The 27039-nt window shown below is 50.5% G+C and overlaps 1 protein-coding gene across 1 annotated transcript in view; it reads left to right on the top strand.

Annotated features, from left to right (window-relative positions):
- Positions 1-27039, top strand: part of Myo1f (myosin IF) — a 34994-nt gene that overhangs the window by 4087 nt on the left and 3868 nt on the right. The window contains exons 2-21 of the mRNA XM_070002430.1: positions 8076-8213; positions 8604-8693; positions 8782-8876; positions 9609-9696; positions 9798-9887; positions 11697-11828; positions 11942-12076; positions 12893-13025; positions 13415-13611; positions 14933-15013; positions 15147-15233; positions 16535-16621; positions 16959-17126; positions 17540-17625; positions 18995-19076; positions 21061-21167; positions 21556-21654; positions 21926-22070; positions 25570-25684; positions 25774-25943. Of these exons, the coding sequence (XP_069858531.1) occupies positions 8076-8213; positions 8604-8693; positions 8782-8876; positions 9609-9696; positions 9798-9887; positions 11697-11828; positions 11942-12076; positions 12893-13025; positions 13415-13611; positions 14933-15013; positions 15147-15233; positions 16535-16621; positions 16959-17126; positions 17540-17625; positions 18995-19076; positions 21061-21167; positions 21556-21654; positions 21926-22070; positions 25570-25684; positions 25774-25943 (2325 nt within the window). The remainder of the gene's footprint in view (positions 1-8075; positions 8214-8603; positions 8694-8781; positions 8877-9608; positions 9697-9797; positions 9888-11696; positions 11829-11941; positions 12077-12892; positions 13026-13414; positions 13612-14932; positions 15014-15146; positions 15234-16534; positions 16622-16958; positions 17127-17539; positions 17626-18994; positions 19077-21060; positions 21168-21555; positions 21655-21925; positions 22071-25569; positions 25685-25773; positions 25944-27039) is intronic.

Here is a 27039-nt window from a genome sequence, read left to right as displayed (position 1 = left end):
TCAGGCCAGGAAATGGGAGTCAGGAAGTCAAAAATGGCAACTAGTAGCCAAGCCACTGGTGACTCACACCTGTCATCCCAGCTCCTCCTCAAGAGGCTGAGATCTGAGGATCACCCAAAGCCAGCCCAGGAAGGAAAAGTCCATAACACTCATCTCTAATGAATTACCAAAAAGCTAGGAGTGGAGTTGTGTCTCAAGTGGTAGAGCACCAGCCTTAAGCACAAAAGCCAAGTGAGAATGCAAGGCCCTGAGTTCAAGCCCCAGGACACTCTCTCTCTCTCTCTCTCTCTCTCTCTCTCTCTCTCTCTCTCTCTCTCTCTCTCTCTCTCTCTCTCTCTCACACACACACACACACACACACACACACACACACACACACACACACACACACACACACACACACACACACACACACACACACACACACACACAGAAAGAGAGAACAGGGGGCTGCCTGGGGGCAGTCAGGGACCAGGAAGTGTGTTCACTGTGGGGCTTGCTCAGCCCCATCTGACCACCTTGACCACAGCCAGTCTCTACCTTCTTGGGCACTGGGAAAGCTGTTCCCTTCCCCCACCTAGTACTTTGGGCTGAGCTGAAGGAAGAGGCCACTTCCCCCTCCCCCCAGCCACCTCCAGCCCCTGACTCTTTCACAAGATCCCAGCAAGAGTTGAGTCATATTTGGCTTGTGGTCACCACAGCCCCTGTATAGCCCTCCACCCCCAAGAGACAGACTTAGACACAACAATTTCTCCCTTGGAGATTTTGGGGGATACAGGGCAGGGCAGGGGGCCTCACAAGGAAGACTTAGGCCTGTGGTATTTCATTTGTTTCCTGATTCATTCCTTTGATGTGTGGACCAACTATCACTTCCCAGCCTTCTATCAAATACTTTTTGGTTTGTTTTGAGTTTGGGTTTTCTGTCCAAACTGGGGCTTGAATTCAGGGCCTGGGGGTTTTCCCTGAGCCCCTTCTCTCAAGGCTGATGCTCTACCACTGGAGCTACAGCCCCACTTCCAGCTTTGTGCTAGAGATAAGAGTCTCACACACTTTCCTGCCCAGGCTGGCTTTGAACTATGATCCTCAGATCTCAGCCCCTGAGCAGCTAGGATTACAGGCATGAGCCATGGGGGCTTGGTGCACTTAAACACTATTGGGGTCACTACTGCCCAAGCCCCCTCAGATCTACATTCACTTGGTGACCCCTTTCACCAATGCCACAGGAGATCATAATGACGTGACAGATGGGGAAACTGAGGTTTGGATAAATCCACCCTAAAACATCCTGGAAAGCCTTCTCCCCACCACGTAATCAGCCTGTGCTATTCAGGACCCATGGATGTCTAGGGGAATCTGGAGACCACAGGCAGTATGTAGGGGGTGAGAAACAGAGGCCCTTCTGCTGGGTAAGGGAAGAGGAGGGACAGGAAGAGGAACAATTCTGAAAGCTAGAGGAGAAAGAGGCCAGACAGCTGGCCTCGACCCCAGCAAGCGGAAGTGGCCTTGGACCACTTGGCCAGAAAGGGGAAACCCGGAACAGGACCAAACTTGTTCCCATCCCTATTGAAACTGGGGTGTTTAGAACCAGGCCCCAACTCCAGAAATTCTACGTTAGAACCAGCTACTCGCCTCCATATGCCAAATAAAGAGACATGATGAAGGGCAGAGAAAGGAGATTTGGCTGAGTGCTAGTGGCTAAAGCCAATAATCCTAGCTACTTGGGAGATGGAGATCTGAGGATCTCAGTTCAAAGCCAGCCTGAGCAGCAAAGTCCATGAGACTCTTATCCCCAATTAGCCACCAGAAAACTGGAAGTGGCACTATGGATCAGTGGTAGAGTGCTAGCCTTGAGTGAAAAAGCTCAGGAACAGTGCCCAGACCTTGAATTCAAGCCTCACAACAACAGATAGACAGGAAGGAAGGAAGGAAGGAAGGAAGGAAGGAAGGAAGGAAGGAAGGAAGGAAGGAAGGAAGGAAGGAAGGAAGGGCCAGCAAGCCAGTGCTGCTGGTTCATGCCTGTAATCCTAGCTACTCAGGAGGCTGAGATCTGAGGATCACAGTTCAAAACCAGCCTGGTCAGGAAAGTCTGTGACTATCTCCAATTAACTTCCAGAAAACTGGAAGTAGTTCTAGAATTCAAAGTACTAGAGCACACTACCCTGAGTTCAAGTCCAACAACAAAGAAAGAAAGAAAGAAAGAAAGAAAGAAAGAAAGAAAGAAAGAAAGAAAGAAAGAAAGAAAGAAAGAAAGAAAGAAAAAAAGAAAAAAAGAAAAAAGAAAGCGAGAGAGAGAGAGAGAGAGAGAGAGAGAGAGAGAGAGAAGGAGAGAGGGAGGGGAAGGGAAGGAAGATTTGTTACTTCAGGTCCTCTTTGCTTGATTGATTGATTTTTCTATGACCATCCAGGTACATGAACTCTGGGCCCAAGCACTGTCCCCAAGTTCTTTTGTTGTTTTTGCTGGTGGTGGTAGTTGTGGGGCCTGAACTCTGGGTCTGGGCTCTTCAGCTCAAGGATATCACTCTACCACTTGAGACATGCATCACTTCTGGTTTTTTCTGCTTGTATGGTGCTGAGGAATCGAACCCAGGGCCTCATGCATGCAAGGCAAGCACTCTACCACTTAAGCCACAGCTCCACTTCTGGCTTTCTTGTAGTTAATTGAAGATAAGAGTCTTACTAGTCACGGCTTTCTGACTCCCCCCCCCCGGGGGTGGGGGGAGGTGGGTAGCTTTGAACTGTGATCCTCAGATCTCAGCTTCGTGAGTAGCTAGGGTCACAGGTGTAAGGCACTAGCGCCTGGCTTCAGATAATCTTTTGGGGGTACAGACGTGAGTTAAATAGGGAGATAGGGGCAGGGGTGAGGTGTGCAGAGTTTAAGCAGTACCAGGCTTGCTCAGAGGGGGGCTCAGGTGGTCCTACAGGGCGCTGTCCCAGGACTGGGCAGGGGGAATCCTTATTTCAACATTTCACTGGCACCTGGCAGGGGACCCCCCCTGCTAGGTGCCCCCTGATGGGGTGGGGGGGGCAGCTCCCGTCAGCCCCTTCCTGGCTTCCAAGATGGCTACAAAGTGACTGCAGGGGAGGACAGTTCAGAGAATGTAGACACAAAATGGAATGTGACTTAGTGGTAGAGTACTTGCCTAGCATGCATGAACCCTGGGTTCAATTCCTTAGTACCACACACACACACACACACACACACACACACACACAGAGCCAGAAGTAGTGCAGTGGCTCAAGTGGTAGAGCACAGAGAGGCTCAGGGACAGAGCCCAGGCCCCTGAGTTCAAGCCCCACGACCAACAGAAAAGAAAGAAAGAAAGAAAGAAAGAAAGAAAGAGAGAAAGAGAGAAAGAGAGAAAGAGAGAAAGAGAGAAAGAGAGAAAGAAAGAAAGAAAGAAAGAAAGAAAGAAAGAAAGAAAGAAAGAAAGAAAGAAAGAAAGAAAGAAAGAAAATGGAGTCTGGGTACTCAGCTTTGATGCTTCACCCAGGCAATTTGTGGGCCCAAGTATGGAGTAGTGTTTCTCAGAAGTAAGTACCTTCCAAGCACTTCTTACACAATCTTCCTCAGCTGACTGGAAACACCAACCCCCGCCACCTCCTCCCCAGACTGGACTGGAGGCAGCCAGCCTCCTGTGCCTTCTCTCCTCCCGGCTGGCTCTGCTCCCGCTGATTGACCCGACTCCTCAGTGCCACAGTTTTCTCTTCTGCAAAATGAATCTAATAATAGTATGGTGAGATGAAACAATTCACTTTAAAAGCTGAGGTCAGGGGCTGGGAAGGTGGCTCAGTGGTAGAGCGCTTGCCTTGCATGCATGAGGCCCTCGGTTCGATTCCTCAGCACCACATAAGCAAAAAGAAAAAAAAAAGCTGAAGTTAAAGCCAGATGCCTATGGTTCACGTTTGTTATGCTAGCTACTCAAGGGGTTACGATCTGGAGGATTGTGGCTCAGGTTCAAAGGCATCCAGAAAAGTGAAAAAGGCAGTCAGAAAAGTCAGTAAGACTCATCTCTAATTAACCAGCAAAAAAGCCAGGTTGGAGGAGTGGTTCAAGTAGTAGAACACCAGCTGAGCAAGTGTCAGACCCTGAATTTAAATTCTAATACTGCCACACACCAAAAAAAAAGGAAAGAAAAAGAAAGAAGGAAACAAAGGAAGAAAAGAGGGAAGGAAGGAAGGAAAGAAGGAAAGAAGGAAGGAAGGAAGGAAGGAAGGAAGGAAGGAAGGAAGGAAAGAAAGAAGAAAGGAAGGAAGGAAGATGGCTGGGCTGGGAATGTGGCTTAATGGTAGAGTGCTTGCCTAGCATGCATGAAGCCCTGGGTTCAATTCCTCAGTACTACATAAACATGAAAAGAGGGAAGGGCACTGTGGCTCAAGTAGTAGAGTGCTAGCCTTAAGCAAAACAAGGTCAGAAACAGTACCCAGGCCCTAAGTTCAAGCCCCAGAACTGGCACAAAGAAAAAGAGAGAGAAAGAGAGAGAGAGAAAAAAAAGAAAAGGTGAGATTAGAATTAGGGATGTGGCTCATTGGTAGAGCGAGAGTCTAGCATGAGTAAAGCCCTGGATTCCATCCCATCATCACCACAGAAATTAAAAAATCTTGCCTGTAACCCTAACTACTCAGGAGGCTGAGATCTGAGGATTACAGTTCAAAGCCAGCCCAGGCAGGACAATCCATGAGACACTAATCCAATAAACTACTCAGAAAGAGCCTGAAGTGGCTCTGTGGGTCAAGTGGTAGAGTGCTAGCCTTGAGCACAAAGGTTAGGGACAGTGCCCAGGCCCTCAGTTCAAGTCCCAGGACCAACAAGAAAGAAAAAAAGAGAGAAAAGAAAAGAGAAAAAAGAACGAAGGAAGGAAGGAAAGAAAGAATTACACTGGAACAAAAGAAAGAAAATGTTGCTTTGTATGTCCCTCCCCCACATTATAACCCCTGCTTTCACTGTATTTGATGTTGGTATAATTTGTGGAGGGGAAGGGGAAAAAAACAAATCGTTTAACTAGGGATACAGGTGGACCCATTGCAACAATGAGATGTACAAGTCATTATGTCGGAAAAACAACTTAACAACTTTGGTGGGGGGTGGGGGGAGGATCGGGTGGGAGGAGGGGAGGAGTATGGGAAGGGGAAACAATGAGGAAGCAATAATGCTTGATAAGAAATGTATTTGTGGGGGCTGGGAAGGTGGCTCAGTGGTAGAGCGCATGCCTTGCATGCCAGAGGCCCTGGGTTCCATTCCTCAGCACCAAATAAGCAAAAAGAAAAAAGCCGGAAGTAGCGCTGTGGCTCAAGTGGTAGAGTGCTAGCCTTGAGTTGAAGAGCTGAGGGACAGCACCCAGACCCAGAGTTCAGGCCCCATGACTGGACCCAAAAAACAAAAACAAAAACAAAAAAAAAGAAATGTACTCGTTATCTTACCCATGTAATTGTAACTCCTCTGTACGGTATCCATGTAATTGTAACTCCTCTGTACGGTATTCTCACAATAAAAAAGAAAGAAAGAAAGGGAGAGGGAAGGAAAGAGAGAGAGAGAGAGAGAGAGAGAGAGAGAGAGAGAGAGAGAGAGAGAGAGAGAGAGAGGGGAAGGAAGGAAGGAAGGAAGGAAGGAAGGAATTACACCAGAACCTGGCACCAAGCAAATGCTAGTAGGATGCTAACTTTTGTCCCAGGCCTCCAAACTCCCACCCGAGCCCTCAGCCCAGAGATTTCATAAAGTCCCCAAAATAGCACACTTATGGTCTTTTCTTCATAGCACTCACCCACACACCCTGGCCTCCTCATCTTGAAAACAGGAAATCCACCTGACCCTCCCACCCCTGCTTCTGTCCTTCCTCTTCACAACCTCATGGGCACACAGCAGCCCCACCTCTGCACCCCATCTCCACCTCCTCGCCTCCCACTTGACTTCTGACCCCCCAAGACAAAATAGCCAACATCTTCCTGGGCCTCTCGAGAGTCTGTGGGGTCTCCAGGAGCCAAGCTTGGTCCAAGATTCTCTGCTGCTTCCCAACCATCCCCACCCTCCCATATCCCATCTGGGCTTCTCACCTCCTACCCAGCCCCACTCTGATGGCTGCCACCTTCAACCACTTGTATCCTGCTGCTGCTCCTCACAAACTTACCCCCTCCCCTGGGCCCTGCTCTCTGCAACCTGGGGCTCTTGATGTATCACCTTAGTACCCCTATTTTGCCATCCTGGGGATGAATCACAAGGCCTCCTGCATGCTAAGTAAATACTCCATCACAATCCCCACTTCTTACAGGGGCCCCAAATCCTGACATATAGCTTCATACCACATGGAACACACCAACTCCCATAGTTTCAAAAAGAATGAATGTGCTGTAATCCTAGCTACTCAGGAGGCTGAGATCTGAGGATAGCAGATCGAAACCAGCCTGGACAGGAAAGTCCATGACTATTATCTCCACTTAATCACTAAAAAACTGGAAGTGGAGCTGTGGCTCAATCAGTGGAGCACTAGCCTTAAGCAAAAAAGCTCAGGGACAGCATCCAGGTCCAGAGTTCAAGCCTCAGGACCAGCATGCATACACACACACACACACACACACACACACACGCATTCATGCATGCACAAAACAGCTTCTGCACAGTCCAGGATATTGTCACTAAGCTAAAATAAACATTCTGAACTCAGGGCAAGGCCTGTCCCTGATCCTCTCTGCACTCAAGGCTAGCACTCTACCACTTGAGCCACAGAGCCACATCTGCCTTTTTCTGAGTAGTTTATTGGAGATAAGAATCTCACAGACTGGGCTGGGAAGGTGGCTCAGTGGTAGAGCGCTTGCCTTGCATGCATGAGGCCCTGGGTTTGATTCCTCAGCACCACATAAACAGAAAAAGCCCGGAGTGGCGCTGTGGCTCAAGTGGTGGAGTGCTAGCCTTGAGCTGAAGAGCTGAAGGACAGCGCCCAGGCCCAGAGTTCAGGCCCCACAACTGACCAAAAACAAACAAACAAACAAAAAAAACAAAGAATTGCACAGACTTTCCTGCCTAGGCTGGCTTTGAACCATGATCTTTGGATCTCAGCCTCCTAAGTAGCTAGGACTACAGGTATGAGCCACTGTCACCCAGCTCAGAATGAAAAGATCTTTGCCAGCTATGTCTGACAATGGTCTTATTTCCAGGAAAACAAAAACAAGGAGCTCAAGAAACCAAATCCCCAGAGAATCAATAACCCAGTTAACAAATAGGCCCAGGAGCTAAACAGACACTTCTCTGAAGAGGTAGAAATGTCCAGTTTATAAATTAGTGCAACCACTATGGAAATCTGTGTGAAGAGATTCCTCAAGACAAAAACTAAACCTAAACCCTAGGATCCAGGGAAGGAATGCCAGTCAGGGCATAATTACAGTCACTTGCACATCCATATTCATTTGCACAAAATAGGAGAGGGTCCATAAGAGATGGCGCAGACACTGGGCGCTGATGGCTCACACCTGTAACCCTAGCTACTCAGGAAACTGAAATCGGAGGATTGTGATTTGAAGCCAGCCCAGGGAGAAAAGTCCATGAGACTCTTATCTTTAATAAACTACTCGGAAAAATGCAGAAGTGGCGCTGTGGCTCAAGTGGTAGATTGCTACCCTTGAGCACAAAGAGGCTCGGGGACAGCACCGAGGCCCTGAGTTCAAGCCCCAGGATTAGGGGAGAGAGAAAGAGAGACAGAGACAGAGAGACAGAGACAGAGAGAGACAGAAGGCGCGCTCAGGGATAGATCAGAGATTGGCTGGGACCTAGTCTGTCATTTTTGGGGGGGGGGTCAGTGTGGGGCTTGAACTCTGGCCCCGGGTGCTGTCCCTCAGCTCTTCAGCTCAAGGCTAGCGCTCTACCATTTGAGCCATAGCATCACTTCAGGCTTTTTCTGCTTATGTGGTGCTGAGGAATCGAACCCAGGGCCTCATGCATACAAGGCAAGCACTCTACCACTGAGCCACCTTCCCAGCCCATTCTGTCATCTTGATCCAAGACAGAGAGGGCTGAAGTAGGTTAGACTCTGCAGCTGGTGGACCAGATAGGCCTTCTCCAGCATGGCTCACCCCCATCCCACCCCCAGGGCAGCAAGGAGCGGTTCCACTGGCAGAGTCACAACGTGAAGCAGAGCGGCGTGGACGACATGGTGCTGCTGACTCAGATCACGGAGGACGCCATCGTGGGCAACCTCCGCAAACGCTTCATGGACGACTACATCTTTGTACCCTGCGTGGCGGGCAGGGAAGGGCTGGAGGCTGACCAGGCAGTAGAGGAAGGGGTGACAGGATGGAGGGGCTGAAGGAGGCACCGAAGGAGGCCAGACCCTGAGGGAGGATGGGTGGCCGGGAGGGGGGGGGACAGAGGACAGTGATTTGACCCCAGGGATAGGGCGGGGGACAGCTCTGGCTGCCCTTTGGTAGTTCAGCTACAACACCCCTCCAATTCACCTCCTTTCTGGACCCAGCTTTGTTTCCTGAAGAGAGTAGGGACACACTTGAGATCTTCAAACAGTGGGGGTTTTGGAGAGCCTATGAGAAACAGAAGAGACCCCAGGGGGTCCTTGGGGGACAAATGAGGACATTGCATGGCCCTTAACTTACTCCACCCTCAGACATACATCGGTTCTGTGCTTATTTCCGTCAACCCCTTCAAGCAGATGCCCTATTTCACAGACCGCGAGATCGACCTCTACCAGGGCGCGGTGAGGCCCAGGCCCCAACCCTAAGACACCCCCCCCTCCCAGCTCCCAGCCCGGAGCTGAGACCCAACCTCCCCCCTGCCTCCACCAGGCCCAGTATGAGAACCCCCCGCACATCTACGCCCTCACTGACAACATGTACCGGAACATGCTCATCGACGGGGAGAACCAGTGCGTCATTATCAGGTATGGCAGGGGGTGGAGGCTCAGAGATCACTAAAGGTCACCCCACCCCCCATGGGGGCATTGGCCTAGAATTGGCGGCCCAAGGGCTATTCTCCTCTGTCCCCAACACCTTGCTCTACTTTCAAATATTTTGTGCTATTTGATGCCAGCTGGATTTTTTTCTGTTTTCTTTTTGTCAGTCGTGGGGCTTAAACTCAGGGCCTAGGTGCTGTTCTTAAGCTCTTTCTCTCAAAGCTAGTGCTGTACCACTTTGAGCCACGACACCACTTCTGGTTTGCTGGTGGTTCATTGGAGATAAGAATCTCACAGACTTTCTTGCCTTGGTTGGCTTTGGACCAAGATCCTCAGATCTTAGCATCCTGAGTAGCAAGGGTTACAGGTGTGAGCCACCAGTGCCTGGCTCCATTGGGTTATTTTCAAGGTAGTGTCTTACTTCATGCCCTGGCCAGTCTGGACTGCAGTCCTCCTACATTTGCTGCCCTGTGTCACAGGGGGTGGTAGGCATGCCCAACACATCCAGCCATTAATTGAGATGGGGTCTCTCAAATTTCTTTTCTGCCTGGGCCAGGCCATGGAACTGAAATCCCCCTGATTTCTCACTCCTAAGTATCTGGGATTACAGGCTTGAGCCACCACACCCAGCTGGTAAAGACTTCTTTGGTATCTGGAGTTCTGTGTGGTACACAGTAGGTACTCAATGCATGACCGTTCCTTCCTCCACGGACCCCCCAGTGGAGAGAGTGGAGCTGGGAAGACTGTGGCTGCCAAATACATCATGGGCTACATCTCCAAGGTGTCTGGAGGGGGAGAGAAGGTCCAGGTGAGTCCAGAAGGGACCGAGGGAGGGATGAGCTGAGCCGTGTCCTCCTCAATTACCCACCTGACCCAGACCCACCCCCTCCTACCTGCCACTGCCTCCAGCACGTCAAAGACATCATCCTGCAGTCTAACCCACTCCTAGAGGCCTTCGGCAATGCCAAGACTGTGCGGAACAACAACTCCAGCCGCTTTGTGAGTCAATATGACCCTCCCTCTCCCTCCACCCACCCCCACATTCATACACATGCACACACACACACACACACACACACACACACACACACACACACACACACACACACACACACACACACACACACACACACACACACACACACACACACACACACACACACACACACACACACACAGAGCCAGGATCAAATTTAGCAGGACACAACTACTTTTAGAAGTACGGTCCATTTGGAAAAATAAAATAATAATAATAATAAAAAAAAAAACATGTCCTCCAGCAGAATAGATCATATTTGAAGCCAGCCCAGTCAGGAAACGCTGGAAGACTCTTATCTCCAATGAACCAGCAAAATGCTAGCCTAGAGGTATAGCTCAAGTGGTAGAGCACCAGCCTTGAGGGGAAAAAGCTAAGGGACAGCATGCCAGGCCCTAAGTTCAAGCCCTAGTAATGTACAAACAGTATGTGTTTTGAGAACCACTCATGTCATTGTGTGTATTATTAGTTCATACTACATAATTTCATTCACATAATGTTCCAAAACAAGTGAGAAAATGAAAACAATAGAAGGAAAATTAAAATTACTGGTATCTATGAGATGGATTTTAATCTCAACCCCAGTTTATGGAAGAAGAAACAGAAGAACCTTAGGAAATTACCTTATTTTTATTGTTGTTACTGTTATTATTGTGGGTTTTAGGGTCTGATCCACATATCCAAACAGTAAAAGAACTGAACCATGAATTCAGATCTCAAGAATTATTGGTTGAGAGAAAACAAATAAATAAATGAAAGAAATATATTGCATTTGAAATGATAAAAGAGCCAGGTACTGGTGGCTTCCTTCTGTAATCCTAGCCATGCAGGAGGCTGAGATCTGAGGATTGCAGTTAGACTCTAACCTGGACAAAAAAGCCCATGAGACTCTTGTTTTTTGTTTTATTTTGTTGGTCACGGGGCTTGAATTCTGGGACTGGGAACTGTCCTTCAGCTCTTCAGCTCAAGACAAGCACTCTACCACTTGAGCCACAGTGCCACTTCCAGTTTTCTGGTGGTTTATTGGAGATAAGAGTCTCACAGACTTTCCTGCCTGGGCTGGCTTCAAGCAGCAATCCGCAGATCTCAGCCTCCTGAGTAGCTAGGATTAACAGGCGTGAGCACCGGCACTCAGCTTCCATAAGACTCTTTTTTTTTGGGGGTGGGGGGTCCAGTTGTGGGGTCTGAACTCTGTGCCTGGGTGCTGTCCCTCAGCTCTTCAGCTCAAGGCTAGCGCTCTACCACTTGAGCCACAGCACCATTTCTGGCTTTTTTTCTTTTTGCTTATGTGGTGCTGAGGAATCGAACCCAGGGCCTCATGCATGCAAGGCAAGCTCTCTACCACTGAGCCACCTTCCCAGCCGCCATTCTATAAGACTCTTATCTCAAATTTACTACCAAAAAAGCCAGAAGTGGAGCTGGGGCTCAAGTGGTAGAGCACTTGCCTTGAGCTGAGGAGCTGAGGGACAGCACCCAGGCCCAGAGTTCAAGTCCCATGACCAAAAAGAAAAAAAAAAAAAAAGGAAGGAAGGAAGGGAGGAAGGAAGGAAGGAAGGAAGGAAGGAAGGAAGGAAGGAAGGAAGGAAGGAAGGAAGGAAGGAAGGAAGAGTGCAGTCAGGGGAAATTTTAAGGTATTCCACAAAAAGTACCATTTCTCTTTGGAGAGATCAGATTCATAGACCCTAATCCTGCAGCCCCACCCCACCCCTGCCCGGGCCCCAAGGCCCTTGTTGGGTGGGGGAGGAGGGCTGACTAGTTTCTCTGGGATTCAGGGCAAGTACTTTGAGATCCAGTTCAGCCGTGGTGGGGAGCCAGACGGGGGCAAGATCTCCAACTTCTTGCTAGAGAAATCTCGCGTGGTCATGCAGAATGAGAATGAGAGGAACTTCCACATCTATTACCAGGTGTGAGATGGGGGGCATGGGACGGGGCATTGGGGGGACAGGAAAAGTGGGGGAGGATACCAGGAGGCCTGTGCTGGGCCAGCCTTACACCCAAGACCTTCGGCCATCTCCAGCTGCTGGAAGGAGCCTCTCAGGAGCAGCGGCAGAACCTGGGGCTCATGCCCCCTGACTACTATTACTACCTCAACCAGTCAGACACCTACAAGGTAGATGGCACCGATGACCGGAATGACTTCAGTGAGACCCTGGTAAGAACAGGCCTCCGCCATTCCAGCCCCCCAGCCACTCCCTCACAGCTCAGGGAAGACGTCAATGGCTCAAGCCTGTCATCCTGGTAACTCAGGAGGCTGAGACCTGAGGATCATGGTTCCAAGCCAGCCTGGGCAGAAAAATCTGGGAGAATCATCTCCAAAAACCAGCACAAAGCCGGAACTGGGAAGTGGGGCTGTGGCTCAAGTGTTAAGAGTGCTAGCCTTGAGAAGTGGGAGGGGGAGCGGGGAGAGGGCTCAGTGACCAGGCACTGGTGCTCAAGCCTGTAATCCTAGGTACTTAGGAAGCTGAGTTCTGAGGATCGAGGTTCAAAGTTATCCCAGGCAAGAAAATCCATGAGACTCTTATCTCCAATGAACCAGCAAAATGCCAGAAATGGTGTTGTGGCTCAAAGTGGTAGAAGCAAAAAAAGCCTCTGACTTCAAATCCCAGGACCAGCAAAAAATAAACAAACAAGTAAATAAGAAAGAAAGAAAAAAAGCTAGTCTCTGAGTTCAAGCCCTAGTACTTGCAGTGAGAGAGACAGAGACAGAGACAGAGAAAGGAAGAGAGGGAGGAAGAGAAAGGGAGGGAGTGGGGGGAGGAAGGAAAGAAGGAAGGAGGGAGGGAACAAGGGAGGGAGAGAGAGAAAAGAAACCAAGGTTCAGGGAGGTACAGGGACTTAGCTAACATCACATGGCAAGTGGATGAAAGCCAGGTCAGGCGTCCATGCTGTGGTTCTGGGAGCTTGTCACTGGGGTCAGGCTGGAGACTCAGGTGGGTGACACAGGCTGCGTCCCCTGTTGTGTCCACAGGGCGCCATGCAGGTCATTGGGATCCCACCCAGTGTCCAGCAGCTAGTCCTGCAGCTCGTGGCTGGGATCCTGCACCTGGGAAACGTCAGCTTCTGTGAAGAGGGGAACTACGCACGGGTGGAAAGTGTGGACCGTGAGTCTGGGTGCGGGGGAGGGAAGGCCTGAGGCCTCATGAATGCCATCTGTTTCCTCAGTGCTATGGGGGAAGACAGGGAGCTGGTGGCTCACGCCTGTAATCCTAGCTACTCAGGAGGCTGAGATCTCAGGGTCTTGGTTCAAAAACCACCCTGGCAGGAAAGTCCATGAGACTCATCTCCAATTAATTACCAGAAAGCCAGAAGTGGAGCAGTGGCTCAAGGGGTAGAGCACTAGCCTTGAGTAAGAAAGTTACAGGACAGTGCCTAGGCCCTAAATTCAATCCCCAAGACTGGCATAAAAAGGAAGGGAGGGAGGGAGGGAGGGAGGGAGGAGCATGTATGTCCCCCAGAGCCTGACCGGCTGCCTCCTATGCCTGGCCTGCAGTCCTGGCTTTTCCTGCTTACCTGCTGGGCATCGACAGCGAGAGGTTGCAGGAGAAGCTGACCAGCCGCAAGATGGACAGCCGCTGGGGCGGCCGGAGCGAGTCTATCGATGTCACCCTCAACGTGGAGCAGGCGGCCTACACCCGCGATGCCCTGGCCAAGGGGCTGTATGCTCGCCTCTTTGACTTCCTGGTGGAGGTGAGCGTCTAGGCCCCATCCCACAGTGAGGGCTAGTTGCCTCTCTCTTATCACCCAGAGCCGGGAAGAGGGTTGCCAAGGAGACAAGTGATGGATAGAATGGGAGCAGAAGGGAAAATGACATAATGTTAAGGGCAAGAATAATCATAGCCCAGTACAGTGGCTCACTCCTGCAAATACAGCTACTTGGGAGGCTGAGATCCGAGGATTGGATTGGAAGCTAGCCCAGGCAAGAAAGCCCGTGAGGTTTTTATCTCTAATTAAACACCAAAAAAGCCAGGAGTGTGGCTTAAGTGGTAGAGCACCAGCCTTGAGCACAGACACTCAGTGACAGCACCCAGGCCTTGAGTTCAAAGTTTTAAAGACCCCATCTCAACAGAAGAAGCTGAGCACTGTGGTGTGTACCTGTCATCCCAGCTAGAGGAGGAAATATAATAGAAGGATCATAGTACAGGCCAGCCCCAGGCAAAAAGTAAGAGCTTATCTCAGAATCAAAGCAAACAGGGCTGTGGGTGCAATTTAAGTGGTAAACAATGCACCTGCCCAGCAACTACAAATCCCAATACTGAGAAAAAGAAATAATCCCAATTGCAGCAAAACGTTATATAACAGTATGTGCAGGCATTGACCTCAGTGTTTTATCCATCTCCACCATCTTAAGATGGGGTGGGGCTTGGTGCTGAGAGTTTGTTGTTGTTGTTGTTGTGAGTTTGTTTGTTTGTTTTTTTAGCCAGTCATGGGGCTTGAACTCAGAGGCTTGAACTCAGAGCCTGGGCCCTGTCCCTGAGTTTCTCTTTGCTCAAGGCTAGCGCTCTACCACTTGAGCCACAATGCCACTTCTGGCTTTTTCTGTTTATGTGGTGCTGAGGAATCGTGAATGCTAGGCAAGCACTCTACCACTAAGCCACATTCCCAGCTTTAGTGCTGAGTTTGCCCAGCGAGTTCCAGGCTGGGTTCCTGACACAGCACCACAAAAAAGAAAAGAAAAAGAAAAAAAAAAAAAAAAAAAGCCAGGGACCAGTGACTCACTCCTTGAACCCTATATATTCAAGAGGCTGAGATCTGGAGGATGATGGTCAAAGCCAGCCTGGGTAGAAAAGCCTTCTAGCTCAATCTCCAGTTAACCAGCAAAGAGCTGGACTGGAGGTGTGTTTCAGGGGATAGAGCATAAGCTGTGTGCAAGCAAGCCAAGCCAGAGGAGGCGTGAATGAGTTCAAACTTGAATACCAGGCAGAGAAAGAGCAAGAAAGACTCTGAGAGTAGCTTGCGGGCAACCTGGATTTGTGCGGATGATCACTAACTGGTCCCCACCTGTACACAGGCCATTAACCGTGCCATGCAGAAACCCCAGGAAGAGTACAGCATCGGTGTGCTGGACATCTACGGCTTTGAGATCTTCCAGGTTTGGTCCCTGGGCCTCTAATCCCCACCCCAGCCCTCATCCTGCTCCCCTCTGTGACTTTGAGGTAACCCAGTGGCCAGGACAGCCTCCAGCATCACCCCAGTGACAAGAGACCCCTTTCTTTCCTTGGCAGAAAAATGGCTTTGAGCAGTTCTGCATCAACTTCGTCAATGAAAAGCTGCAACAAATCTTTATTGAACTCACCCTAAAGGCAGAGCAGGTGGGCAGGGCAACCAAGGATGGAGTTTGGCCATGTGGGGAGGGGGGTCCCTGGGAATCCACTGTGCCCCCTCTCCTGCCTCTCCCTTTGTTGTGTCAGTCAGTTTCGAATTGCTATAATGAAATGCCTGAGCTAATCAGCTTATAAAGAGGAAAGGGTTTTGCTTTTTGTTTGGCTCAGGGCATTGAAATTCCAGTCCAAGACTCAGAGCTTTAGGCCTCTAATGGAGACACTGATGGTGACGATGGGAAGTATTTGATGAGCAAACTGCAAACTGCTCACCTCATGGTTAGGAAGACAGACAGACAGATAGACAGACAGGCGGGTGGGCAGGCAGGAGGGCGGGCAGGCAGGCAGATGGGCAAAGAAAGAGACAGAGAGGACAAAGAGACACAGAAAGAGAAGTCCCACTGGCCACCTAAATGGTGCTATTGGAAAGTGGCAAACCCCAGTAGGTGGGGCCTACTGGGAGGTCTTTAGGTTATTGGGGGTGTGCCATTTAGAGGGATAGGGTGCAGGGGCTCAAGCCTGTAATCCTACCTGCTTTGGGGGCAGAGATCCTGAGGTCTTGGTCCAAGGCCAGCCCAGACAAAAGTTCATGAGATTCCATTTCAAGCAATGTCTGGGTATGGTGCCACTCATTTGTCATCCCAACCACTCCTGCCAAACAGGAGGATGGCAGCTCAGGCCAGCCCGGGCATAAAGACAGACCCAACACTGCAAATAACTGATGGAGGCTAGGAGGCATGGCTCTTTTTTGTTGTTGTTTTTGGTCAGTCGTGGGGCTTGATCTCTGGGGTCTGGGCACTGTCCCTGAGCTCTTCAGCTCAAGGAGAGCTCTCTACCACTTGAGCCACAGCACCACTTCCAGTTTTCTGGTGGTTAGGAGACAAAAACCCAAGCTGGCTTTGAACCTCGATCCTCAGATCTCAGTCTCCCAAGTAGCTAGGATTACAGGAGTGAGCCACTGAGCCCCGCAAGGCATGGCTCTTGGGTGGTGGGGTGTTTACCTAGCAAGTGCTAGACCCTGAATTCAATAACCTAGTATCACTGAAAAATAATTCTGGGGCTGGGAAGGTGGCTCAGTGGTAGAGCACTTGCCTTGCATGCATGAGGCCCTGGGTTCGATTCCTCAGTACCACATAAGCAAAAAGAAAAAAATACAGAAGTGGCTCTGTGGCTCAAGTGGTAGAGCGCTAGCCTTGAGCTGAAGAGCTGAGGGACAGCGCCCAGGCCCAGAGTTCAGGCCCACGACCAGACCCCAAAAAAAATTCTGTACCCCCTTTTCTGTGCCCCCCCAGGAGGAGTACGTGCAGGAGGGCATCCGCTGGACCCCCATCGAGTACTTCAACAACAAAATCGTCTGTGACCTCATTGAAAACAAGCTGGTGAGAGCCAGGACAGACTTTAGGAAGTCTTGCTGTACCCCAGAACTGGGGCCTGGTAGCCCCCAGGATGGCTATGTACCCCAGGACTTGCCACCATCGCCTTATGTCCCACAGCACACCTGCTCCCCTCTCTCATTTATTCAGCCTTGGGATAGCCATGTTGGCTCTTCCACCAAATGACTCCTGTCTAGAGAAGAAAAAGAGGCCTGGATCCCTAATGGGGTCCCCTATCCTGTCTTCCACCCCAGCCAGAGGGTGACCACAGGAGCCCTCCCCTCCCATACGCACACAGCTGGGTGCAGGGGAACAGCCTGAGCCCCCCTCTGCTCCCTCACAGAGTCCCCCGGGCATCATGAGCGTGCTGGACGACGTGTGTGCCACCATGCACGCCACAGGCGGTGGCGCTGACCAGACGCTGCTGCAGAAGCTGCAGGCGGCCGTGGGCACCCACGAACACTTCAACAGCTGGAGTGCTGGCTTCGTCATCCACCACTATGCTGGCAAAGTGTGTCCCTCCCTCCCCTTGCTGATCAGGGACCCTCCCAGTGCCCCCACCCCCAGGTTGCTAGAACCTGGCTCCCTGTTTCTCCAGCGCCCAGGGTGCCAGTGTGTACAGGCCCCACACGTGACAGCCTCAGCTTGGCTGGAACCCCCACCAGGAGCCCCAATTTGGGCAATCAGGACCCTTCCCTATGCATGCACAGCACCTTAAACCCCAACATGAACTGTCACCCCAATCCCAAACCAGCACACAGCCCCCACCATCCAGATCCTACCTTGGAAAGCAAATTCCTAAGCTCCTGCAAGCCACCAAAAGTGGGTTAGATTCCCTCCTTCAGAGCCCTGAAGCAGGCTGGTAGAGACCCATCCCTGATCAGTGCCCACCCCACCTCACCCCTCCCACCCATCTCCTCCCAGGTCTCCTACAACGTCAGCGGCTTCTGCGAGAGGAACCGAGATGTTCTCTTCACTGACCTCATCGAACTGATGCAGACTAGTGAGCAGTGAGTGTTCCAGGGCCTGGGGCACCTCGGGCATAGCCCCACCACCACCACCACAGAGATGGAGGGAGGACTGGGGGCCACACCACCTTCCACAGAGCCCCCCATCACACCAGGGGCTTTGTCAGGGGCAGCACGTGGTAGAGGCAAAGTTCTGATCTCCAACTGCACAGGCTGGGGGTGAACATAGCTGAGTTGCAGAGTGCTTACTTAGCATGCATGAGGACCCTGGGTTCTATCACCCAGCCAGCACCCCACGAATGAATCCTGTTCTAATCCTCAGGGATTCTCCCCAGAGAAACCTGGGACCAACTCCTTACAGCTCCCATCCTGAGCTCCTCACTGAAAAGCACTGGTTGGACAGTTGTCTCTTTAGCACAGAAAACACACACACACACACACACACACACACACACACACACACACACACACACACACACACACACACACACACACACACACACACACACACACACACACACACACACACACACCTTGGATATAGCTAGGTACCAGTTTCTACCATTTCCATTTGGTTCCGGAGGTCCTATGATTGGAACTCAAAACCACTCACTTGCTCAACTGGCATTCTTATTTATGTAATTGTAACCCCTCTGTATATCACCCTTACAATAAAATATTTTTAAATGAGGGGGTGTGGCTCCAGTGAGGGGGTGTGGCTTGCATGCTGGGGGGCATGGCTCATGTGGCGAGAACTGATTCAGGCCTTAAGGGATGTGGCTTGAGCAGCAGAGCACCTGCCTCACAAGCCAGAGGCACTGAGTTCAAGCCCCATTACCCCCAAGCAAAAACAAACAAAACAAGCCATGCTCCCACCAGTGGCTCATACCTGTCATCCTAGGTACTCAGGAGCCTGAGCTCTGAGATCATACTTCAAAGTGAACCCTGGGCAGGAAAGTCTGAGACTCTTAACTCCCATCAAGCAGTAAAAAGTTGGAAGTGTGTGGCTCAAGTTTGTAGAGCACCCGTTGAGCAAGAAAGCTGAGCAAGTGGGAGGTACAAGCCTCAATACTACATGCATGTATATACGTATCTATATATGAATATATGCATATATACATATATGTATATATACATATATATATATATATATATATATATATATACATATGCAATCCCCAGTTGATGGACACTTAGGGTATTTCTCATCGTTGACTATTATCTGCAGAGAGTCAACCACAAAAATCTTCACACATACTTCTTCGCAGCAAAAGGACACCACCAACCTCACCCCTCACCCATCTCCTTCAGGGAGAATCCTGTTGTGCATCCTGGCACAGCAGCGACCCACCTCTGGGAGGGATGCCCCAGGGTCCAGCTGCACTTCCAACACGTCCTCTCTCCTGCCCAGGGACTTCCTCCGAATGCTCTTTCCTGAGAAGCTGGACATAGACAAGAAGGGCCGCCCTAGCACTGCTGGCTCCAAGATCAAGGTGAGTCTAGGATATGTGAGGGGGAAGAGGGGTTGGAGGTGACTATGGTTTGCCCTGTCCAGCTGGCATAGTTTCTCTCTCCATTGTCTGTAACTGGTCATTTGCCAATCATCTCCTCTTCCTCTTTCTCCTCCTCCTCCTCCTCCTCTTCCTCCTCCTCCTCCTCCTCCTCCTCCTCCTCCTCCTCCTCCTCATCCTCTTTTTCTTCTTCTTCTTCTCCTCCTCCTCCTCCTACTCTTCCTTATCTTTTTCTTCTTCTTATCTTCTTTTTTTCTTCATTTATTTATTTATTTATTGCAGTCCTAGGGTTTGAACTTAGGGCCTGGGCACTTGTCCCCTGGGCTTCTTTTGCTCAAGGCTAGCACTCTACCACTTGAGCCTCAGCAGTACCACTTCTGGCTTTTTCTGTGTATGTGGTACTGAGGAATCGAACCCAGAGCTTTATGCATGCTACGCAAGAACTCTACTACTAAGCCACATTTCCCAGCCCATCTTTCTTCATTCTTTTAGTCTCTTTATTGTTGTCTTTTCTTCCTTCCATCCTTTCTCTTACCTGCCCTTCCCACCTTCTTTCTTTCCTCCTTTTCTTTGAACTGCTTGAGGTTGGGCCAAAAGCCTCCTATATAGGTGCTAAGCAAGCATTCTCCCATTGAGCTACCCCTCTAACCCATTTTCTCATTTGTAAAATACACATAAGGCCTGGCACCAGTGGCTCACACCTGTAATCCTAGCTACTCAAGAGGCTGAGATCTGAGGATTGCTGCTTGCAGCCAGCCCAGGAGGGAAAGTCTATGAGACTCTTATCTCCAATAAACCACCAGAAAACCGGAAATGGCACTGTGGCTCAAGTGGTGGAGCATTCGCCTTGAGCTAAAGAGCTCAGGGACAAGTCCTAAGCCTAGAATTCAAGCCCCAGACTGACCCCCCCCAAAAAAAAAAAAACCACATAAGATTGGCTATTTTTCCTTTTAGTGTGCGTGGAAGTTCAGTGGCATGAGCACATTTGCGTTGTGTGTGGCTACCCGCACAATCCATCTCCAGCACTTTTGCATCTTACCAAACTGCAACTTTGTCCCTGTGAAACACCAACTCCCCTCCCAGCCCTCTACACAAACACACACACACACACACACACACACACACACACGTGCGCACGTGCGCACGTGCGCGTCCCAGGCCCTCTGTTAAACTTCTTGTCTACTGACTCTGTGACCCCACTCCAAGGCCCTCCTATGAGAGGGTCACACAGTATTTGTTGTGTGGGGTTGATTTTTATTAGGCATTATATTCTCCAGATTCACTCATGTCTCAGCATGTCAGAATTGCCTTCCTTTTTGCAGCTGAGTAATATTCCACGTGAATGGACCTCCTTAGGTTTTACTTGGCTTACTTCCATGTTTCGGCTGTAATTCAAAAGGCTGCCATGAACATGGAAGGCCCACCCCTATAATATACCAACAGCCAATCAGCGAATCCTAGTGCAACAGGGACACTGACACACAGAAATGGTGCAGGCCCACTTAGAAGTTGAGGAGCCAAGGGCTCAAGGAGGGCAAGGCATTAGTCAGAGACACAGCCACGCTGAATCTGTCCTGCCACTGCCACTAGTCCTCTCACCTGGAGGGGCTGAGTTCCTTCCTTGTCCTACCCAAGTGATTAAAGTGCATAAGCCAAGACTGACTCCTGCACACCTCTAAAGCCCTTGTCCCCCTAAAAGACCAGTAGAAATACTCTCCAGGCAACCAGCCTTTCCCCAGCACTTACTACCACCAAGCTATATGTTGAACTCAAGTCTCGGGCTGGAGGGGGATGGACACACAAGCAATCAGAGGTGAGGTGTGCATACCTGTGGCCTATCAGGTGCCTTCAATCCCCTCCGCCCCCCACTTCCATGTCTCTGTTTATTGGCGATGGGGGAAGAAACAGGCCCCAGGGACCTACCTCTATGCCTGTTCCCTCGACCACCTGCCTTTCTCTGTCTCAGAAACAAGCCAATGACCTTGTGGCCACCCTGAAGAGGTGCACACCCCACTACATCCGCTGCATCAAACCCAACGAGACCAAGCGACCCCGAGACTGGGAGGAGAACAGGTGACCCCAGTTGGCCCGGTCTGGCCACTAGTTGGACCTACCCATGTCACCTGACCCACACACTGAGCCCTTGAGACCAGCTTAAAACCCCTTGGGGCTTCACGATTTCAGTCAAAACTCAACAAGACACCCCTGACCCCCTAGGTAACCCCAGACTGAGCGTGGGATGATCCAGGGACTTGCACACATACCTCCACAATTCCCCAGACCCCAACTCCAGAACTGACCACGGGGATGAATCCAGGCCCCTCTCCCAACCTTCTAAGCTGAGTCTCAAAGCCCCCCAGACCTCTGAACTGGCCCCAGCGCAAATCTAGATGCTCCTCCCCCCCCCGACCTTTGGGGTGCACTTTCCAGCCCTTGGGTACTCAGGACGCCCACCCAACAGGGTCAAGCACCAGGTGGAGTACCTAGGCCTGAGAGAGAACATTCGGGTGCGCAGGGCAGGATTCGCATACCGCCGCCAGTTCTCCAAGTTCCTGCAAAGGTAAGGAGCCCCGCCCCTCTCGACACCCCACCCCGTGTTCTGCCCCCTCCATATGCCCCGCCCCTCCCGACACCACACCCCTTTCGATGCCACGCCCTCATTGACGCCACGCCCCTGCCCGAAGCACAGCCCCCCTGGATGCCCCACCTCTCCTCAAGATCCGACCCACCTCTTCCCCAATGCCACTCCCCTTCCTAATGCCCCGCCCCTCATCAGAATGGCCAGCTGGCCCCATCTGCCCCCATCCCCCCATAATCCCATCTGTCTCCAGGTACGCCATTCTGACCCCTGAAACGTGGCCGCGGTGGCGTGGGGACGAACGGCAGGGAGTTCAGCACCTGCTTCGGGCGGTCAACATGGATCCTGACCAGTACCAGATGGGCAGCACCAAGGTTTTCGTGAAGAACCCAGAGTCCGTAAGTGAGCACAAACAAGGGAGTGAGCCAGAAAGAGGAGAGAGAGAGAGACGCTGAGAAAAAACTGAAAAATAGATGGAGAAAGACACTAATTCCAGAGAGATAAGAGAGAGGAAAAATACTTGGGCATGGTAGTGCATGCCTGTAATCCCAGCACTTCGGAGGCTGAGGCAGGAGAATGGAGGACAGACTGAGCTACATAATGAATTTGAAGCTACACAGCAAGACCTAGTCTCAAAGAGAGAGGAGAGAGCCAGGTGCTAGCTATTGGGAAGACTAGGATTGGGAGGATCATGGTTCTCAGCCAGCCTGGCAGATAAGTCCACTAGACTCCACTTCCAAAATATCCAGCAAAAAGCTGGGCTGAAAGTGTGGCTCAAGTCTAGAGTACCAAGCAAGCAAGCCAGCCCTGAGTTTAAATCCCAGTACTGCCACTGGGTCCTCTTCACAGAGCAGAAATAACATTTCAGGTGCTTGTCTCACCTGTCCAGAAGGTGTGGAGATGGTTCCCAGTTGAGTGGACCACCCACTCCTACCTGGCTGGTCTCCTTTCATTTTCTTTTCTTTTTGTCAGTCATGGGGCCTGAACTCTGGGACTGGGCGCTGTCCCTCAGCTCTTCAGCTGTAGACTAGCGCTCTACCACTTGAACCTCAGCTCCACTTCTGGCTTTTTCTGCTTCTGTGGTGCTGAGGAATCGAACCCAGGGCCTCATACATGCAAGGCAAGCACTCTACCACTGAGCCACCTTCCCAGCCCCTTGTCTGGTCTTCTCTTATTTGTTTGTTTGGTTGTTTATTGTCAGTCCTGGGGCTTGAACTCAGGACCCGGACTTGTTCCTGATCTTCTTTTTGCTCAAGGCTAGGATTCTACCACTTGAGCCACAGCGTCAATCTGCCTTTTCTGTTTACGTGGTACTGAGGAATTGAACCCAGGGCTTCATGCGTGCTAGGCAAACACTCTGCCACTAAGCCACATTCCCAGCCCTCCTTCTATTTATACCCTATCCAGTCAGCAAAACACAGAATGTACCTAGGAGGCCTGGCACACACATGGGCATGTGAACACCATGGAGAATTGCTCTGAGAAACACAGAACATGAAAGCTATATGTGACAAGTCCTCTGAGTGAAGTGCTAATTATCTTTGGCAGTGCTAAGGCTTCATCTCAAACTTGATAGGCAGATGTTTTACCATTAGACATACACACACCTCTAGCCCTGTTTTTCTGCTCTGTGTGTGCATGCGCTAATACTGGGGCCTGGGCTCAGGGCCTACAGCAATCACTTGGCTTTTTTGCTCTACCACTTGATCTACCGCTCAACTTCTGGCTTTTCTGGGTGATTAATTGGAGATAAGAGTCTCAACTTGCCCGGGCTGGCTTCAAACCTTGATCCTTAGATCTTAGCCTCCCAATTACAGGTGGCAAGCTGACCTTCTACTGGTTATTTTAGAACTAGGTCTTGCTTCTTAGCTGGGCATGCAACTGAGTGCATTCCATCATTGCTGGGATCACAGGCGTGTGCCACCATATCTAGCTTCCCTCCTTTGAGATGGAGCCTCTTAGACTTTTTCTATCCAGGCTGGCCTCAAACCTCGATCTTCCCAATCTCAGCCTCACACATAATTTAGAATGCCAGGTGTGTCCCAGCTATTTCAGAGAGGTCTCATGAATTTGTCTGAATGGGCTGATCTCAAATCACAATGCTCCTTTTTTCTTTTTTTTTTCTTTTTTCTTTTCATTTATCTTCATTTATCTATTTATTTTTATTGTTTTGTCAGTCATGGGGCTTTAACTCTGAGCCCGGTGCTATCCCTGAGCATTTCAAGATTAGTGCTCTACCACTTTGAGCCACAGCTCCACTTCCAGTTTTCTAGTGGTTACTTAGAGGTAAGAGTCTCATTAGTCGGGTGCAGGTGGCTCATGCCTGTAATACTAGCTACTCAAGAGGCCAAGATCTGAGTATCACAGTTCAAAGCCAGCCCGGGCAGGAAAGTCCATGAGACTCTTATCTCCAATAAACCACTAGAAAATCGGAAGTGGCACTGTGGCTCAAGTGGTAGAGGACTTGCCTTGAACTGACAAGCACAGAGACAGTGCCCAGACCCTGAATTCAAGCCCCAGGACTGGCAAAAAAAAAAAAAAAAACTTACTGTAAAACTGGGGGCTGATGGCTCATGCCTGTCATCCTAGCTACTCAGGAGGCTGAGATATGAGGATCACAGTTCAAAGCCAGCCCAAGTAAGAAAGTCTGTGAGACTCTAATCTCCAATCAGCCACCAGAAAACCAGAAGTAAAGCTGTGGCTCAAAGTGGTAGTGCACTAGCCTTAAGCAAAAAAAAAAAAAAAACCTGACCCCCTAAAAAAAAAAAGGCTGGATGCCGGTGTCTCATGCCTATAATCCTAGCTACTCAGGAGGCTGAGATCTGAGGATCGCTGTTCAAAGCCAGACCGGGCAGAAAAGTCCTTGAGACTCTTATCTCCAATAAACCACTAGAAAGCCAGAAGTGGTGCTGTGGTTCAAGCAATAGAGCACTCGCCTTGAGCTGAAGAGCTGGGACAGCACCTAGGCCCAGAGTTCAAGACCCACAACGACAAAAAAAAAAAAAAAAAAAAACCTCAATTTTATTAGCATTTCCCATCACTGACTGACAATACTATTACTTTTTTTTTTGGCCGGGGCGGGGGGGTGTTGTGGGGCCTGAACTCTGGGCCTGGGCGCTGTCCCTCAGCTCTTCAGCTCAAGGATAGCGCTCTACCACTTGAGCCATGGCACCACTTCTGGCTTTTTTTTTCTGCTTATGTGGTGCTGAGGAATTGAACCCAGGGCCTCATGCATGCAAGGCAAGCGCTCTACCACTGAGCCACCTTCCCAGTCCCAATACTATTCCTTCTTAATCTAAATTTCTATTTGAATTTGGGAGTTTTTCATGACTGTTCTATCCCAATAGACTGTTCAATTCCATGCTTAACACCTCATGTGAGCCCCATAATGAGAGAGTCCCCTGGATCTTGTGATCTAAATGAACTAAAAAAAGTTTCCTGGTGTGTGTGTGTGTGTGTGTGTGTGTGTGTGTGTGTGTGTGTGTGTGTGTGTGTGTGTGTGTGTGTGTGTGTGTGTGTGTGTGTGTGTGTGTGTGTGTGTGTGTGTGTGTGTGTGTGTGTGGTGCCAGTACTGAGACCTGAACTCAGGACCTAGGCGCCATCCCTTTAGCTTCTGTGCTCAAGGCTAGCACTCTATCACTTGAGCCACAGCTCCACTTCCAGTTTTTTGCTGGTTAATTGGAGATAAAGTCTCACAGACTTTCTGCCTAAGGTAGCTTTGAATCGTGATACTCAGATCTCAACCACCTGAGTAGCTCGGATTACAGGTGTGAGCTACCATGCATGACCACAGTGCCTGACTATGTGGGAAATGGGGGACCCTGGGGAAAAGCAGACACTCCAGCCCTTGGGGAGACACCAGGACCTGCTTGTTCTCTCCGCCCCCCCCCCCACCAGCTTTTCCTCCTGGAAGAAATGCGAGAGCGCAAGTTCGATGGCTTTGCCCGCACCATTCAGAAGGCTTGGCGGCGCCACATAGCCGTGCGCAAGTACGAGGAGATGCGGGAGGAAGGTGAGAGGCTTTGGGTAGGAGGGTTGGCTGAGGACAGGCAGACAGGGAGCCAGCCCGTGACCTTCAGGAGTGATCCTGTGTCCTCTCAGCTTCTAACATCCTGCTCAACAAGAAGGAACGCAGGAGGAATAGCATCAACCGGAACTTTGTCGGGGACTATCTGGGGCTGGAGGAGCGGCCTGAGCTGCGTCAGTTCCTGGGCAAGAGGGAGCGTGTGGACTTCGCTGACTCGGTCACCAAGTATGACCGCCGCTTCAAGGTGAGGCCCAAGCTGGTGGACACACCCAGGATTGTCTCCAGAGGGATTGCCCCATCTGGTCCAGACATACCTGTCCACAGGTGTATATTTACCTATCTCCCATACATCCATCTCACCACAGGTACATCTTTACCTGGTCCTGGCATGCATCTATTAGAATCACCTAACCACATGCCGGTGGCTCACACCTGTCATCCTAGCTACTCAGGAGGCTGAGATCTGAGGATCACAGTTCAAAGCCAGCTTGGGCAGGAAAGTCCATAAGACTCTTATCTCCAATCACAGAAAAAAAGTGGAAGTGGTGCTGTGGCTCAAGTGGTAGAGTGCTAGCCTTGAGCAAAAGGAGCTCAGGGACAGTGCCAAGGCCCAGAGTTCAAGCCCCAAAACTGGCAAAAAAAAAAAAAAATCACCTTAACCTAGAAGCACACACCACAGGCCCACCTTTACCTTTCCTAGGTGCATCCATCCATTAGCCTCGCCCAGCCTAGACAAATACCTATGCCAATTGGCCACATTTTTGCCTGGCCCAGATATACCTATCCACGGACTCACTCATAGGCCCAGGAGGCCTAGTCCACAGGCACTAAGGCCTGACTGACCCATTCAGCATTGATTGATCAGGTGTGTGCTCCCAAGGTAGCACAGGTACTCGTGTGCACCCAGCTTGTGCACTTTATTTATTTATTTATTTATTGTTGGCCGTGGGCTTGAACTCTGGGCCTGGGCACTGTCCCTCAGCTCTTCAGCTCAAGGCAAGCGCTCTACCACTTGAGCTACAGCGCCACTTCCGGTTTTCTGGTGGTTTATTGGCGATAGGAGTCTCACGGTCTCTCCTGCCCGGGCTGGCTTTGAACCACGATCCTCAGATCTCAGCCTCCTGAGTAGCTAGGATTACAGGCGTGAGCCACCAGTGCCTGGCAACTTGTGCACTTTCACCTGGCCTAAGCAGCCAGGCACCTCCATCCCAGGTACACCCTCATCTAGCACAGATACCCTCACCTGAGGTATACATTCCTATCTACCAGGTATAACTCACTGGATTCACCTAGCCCAGGAACTTGCTGGGCAAGTCCCATGGGGCAGGTATATTGAGGTC

Source organism: Dipodomys merriami, unplaced genomic scaffold (genome assembly GCF_024711535.1).
Source record: "Dipodomys merriami isolate MVZ:Mamm:240054 unplaced genomic scaffold, mDipMer1.0.p SCAF_6, whole genome shotgun sequence".
NCBI lineage: Eukaryota > Metazoa > Chordata > Mammalia > Rodentia > Heteromyidae > Dipodomys > Dipodomys merriami.
Note: the sequence above shows the minus strand (reverse complement) of the source record. Positions and strands in the feature narration are given on the sequence as shown.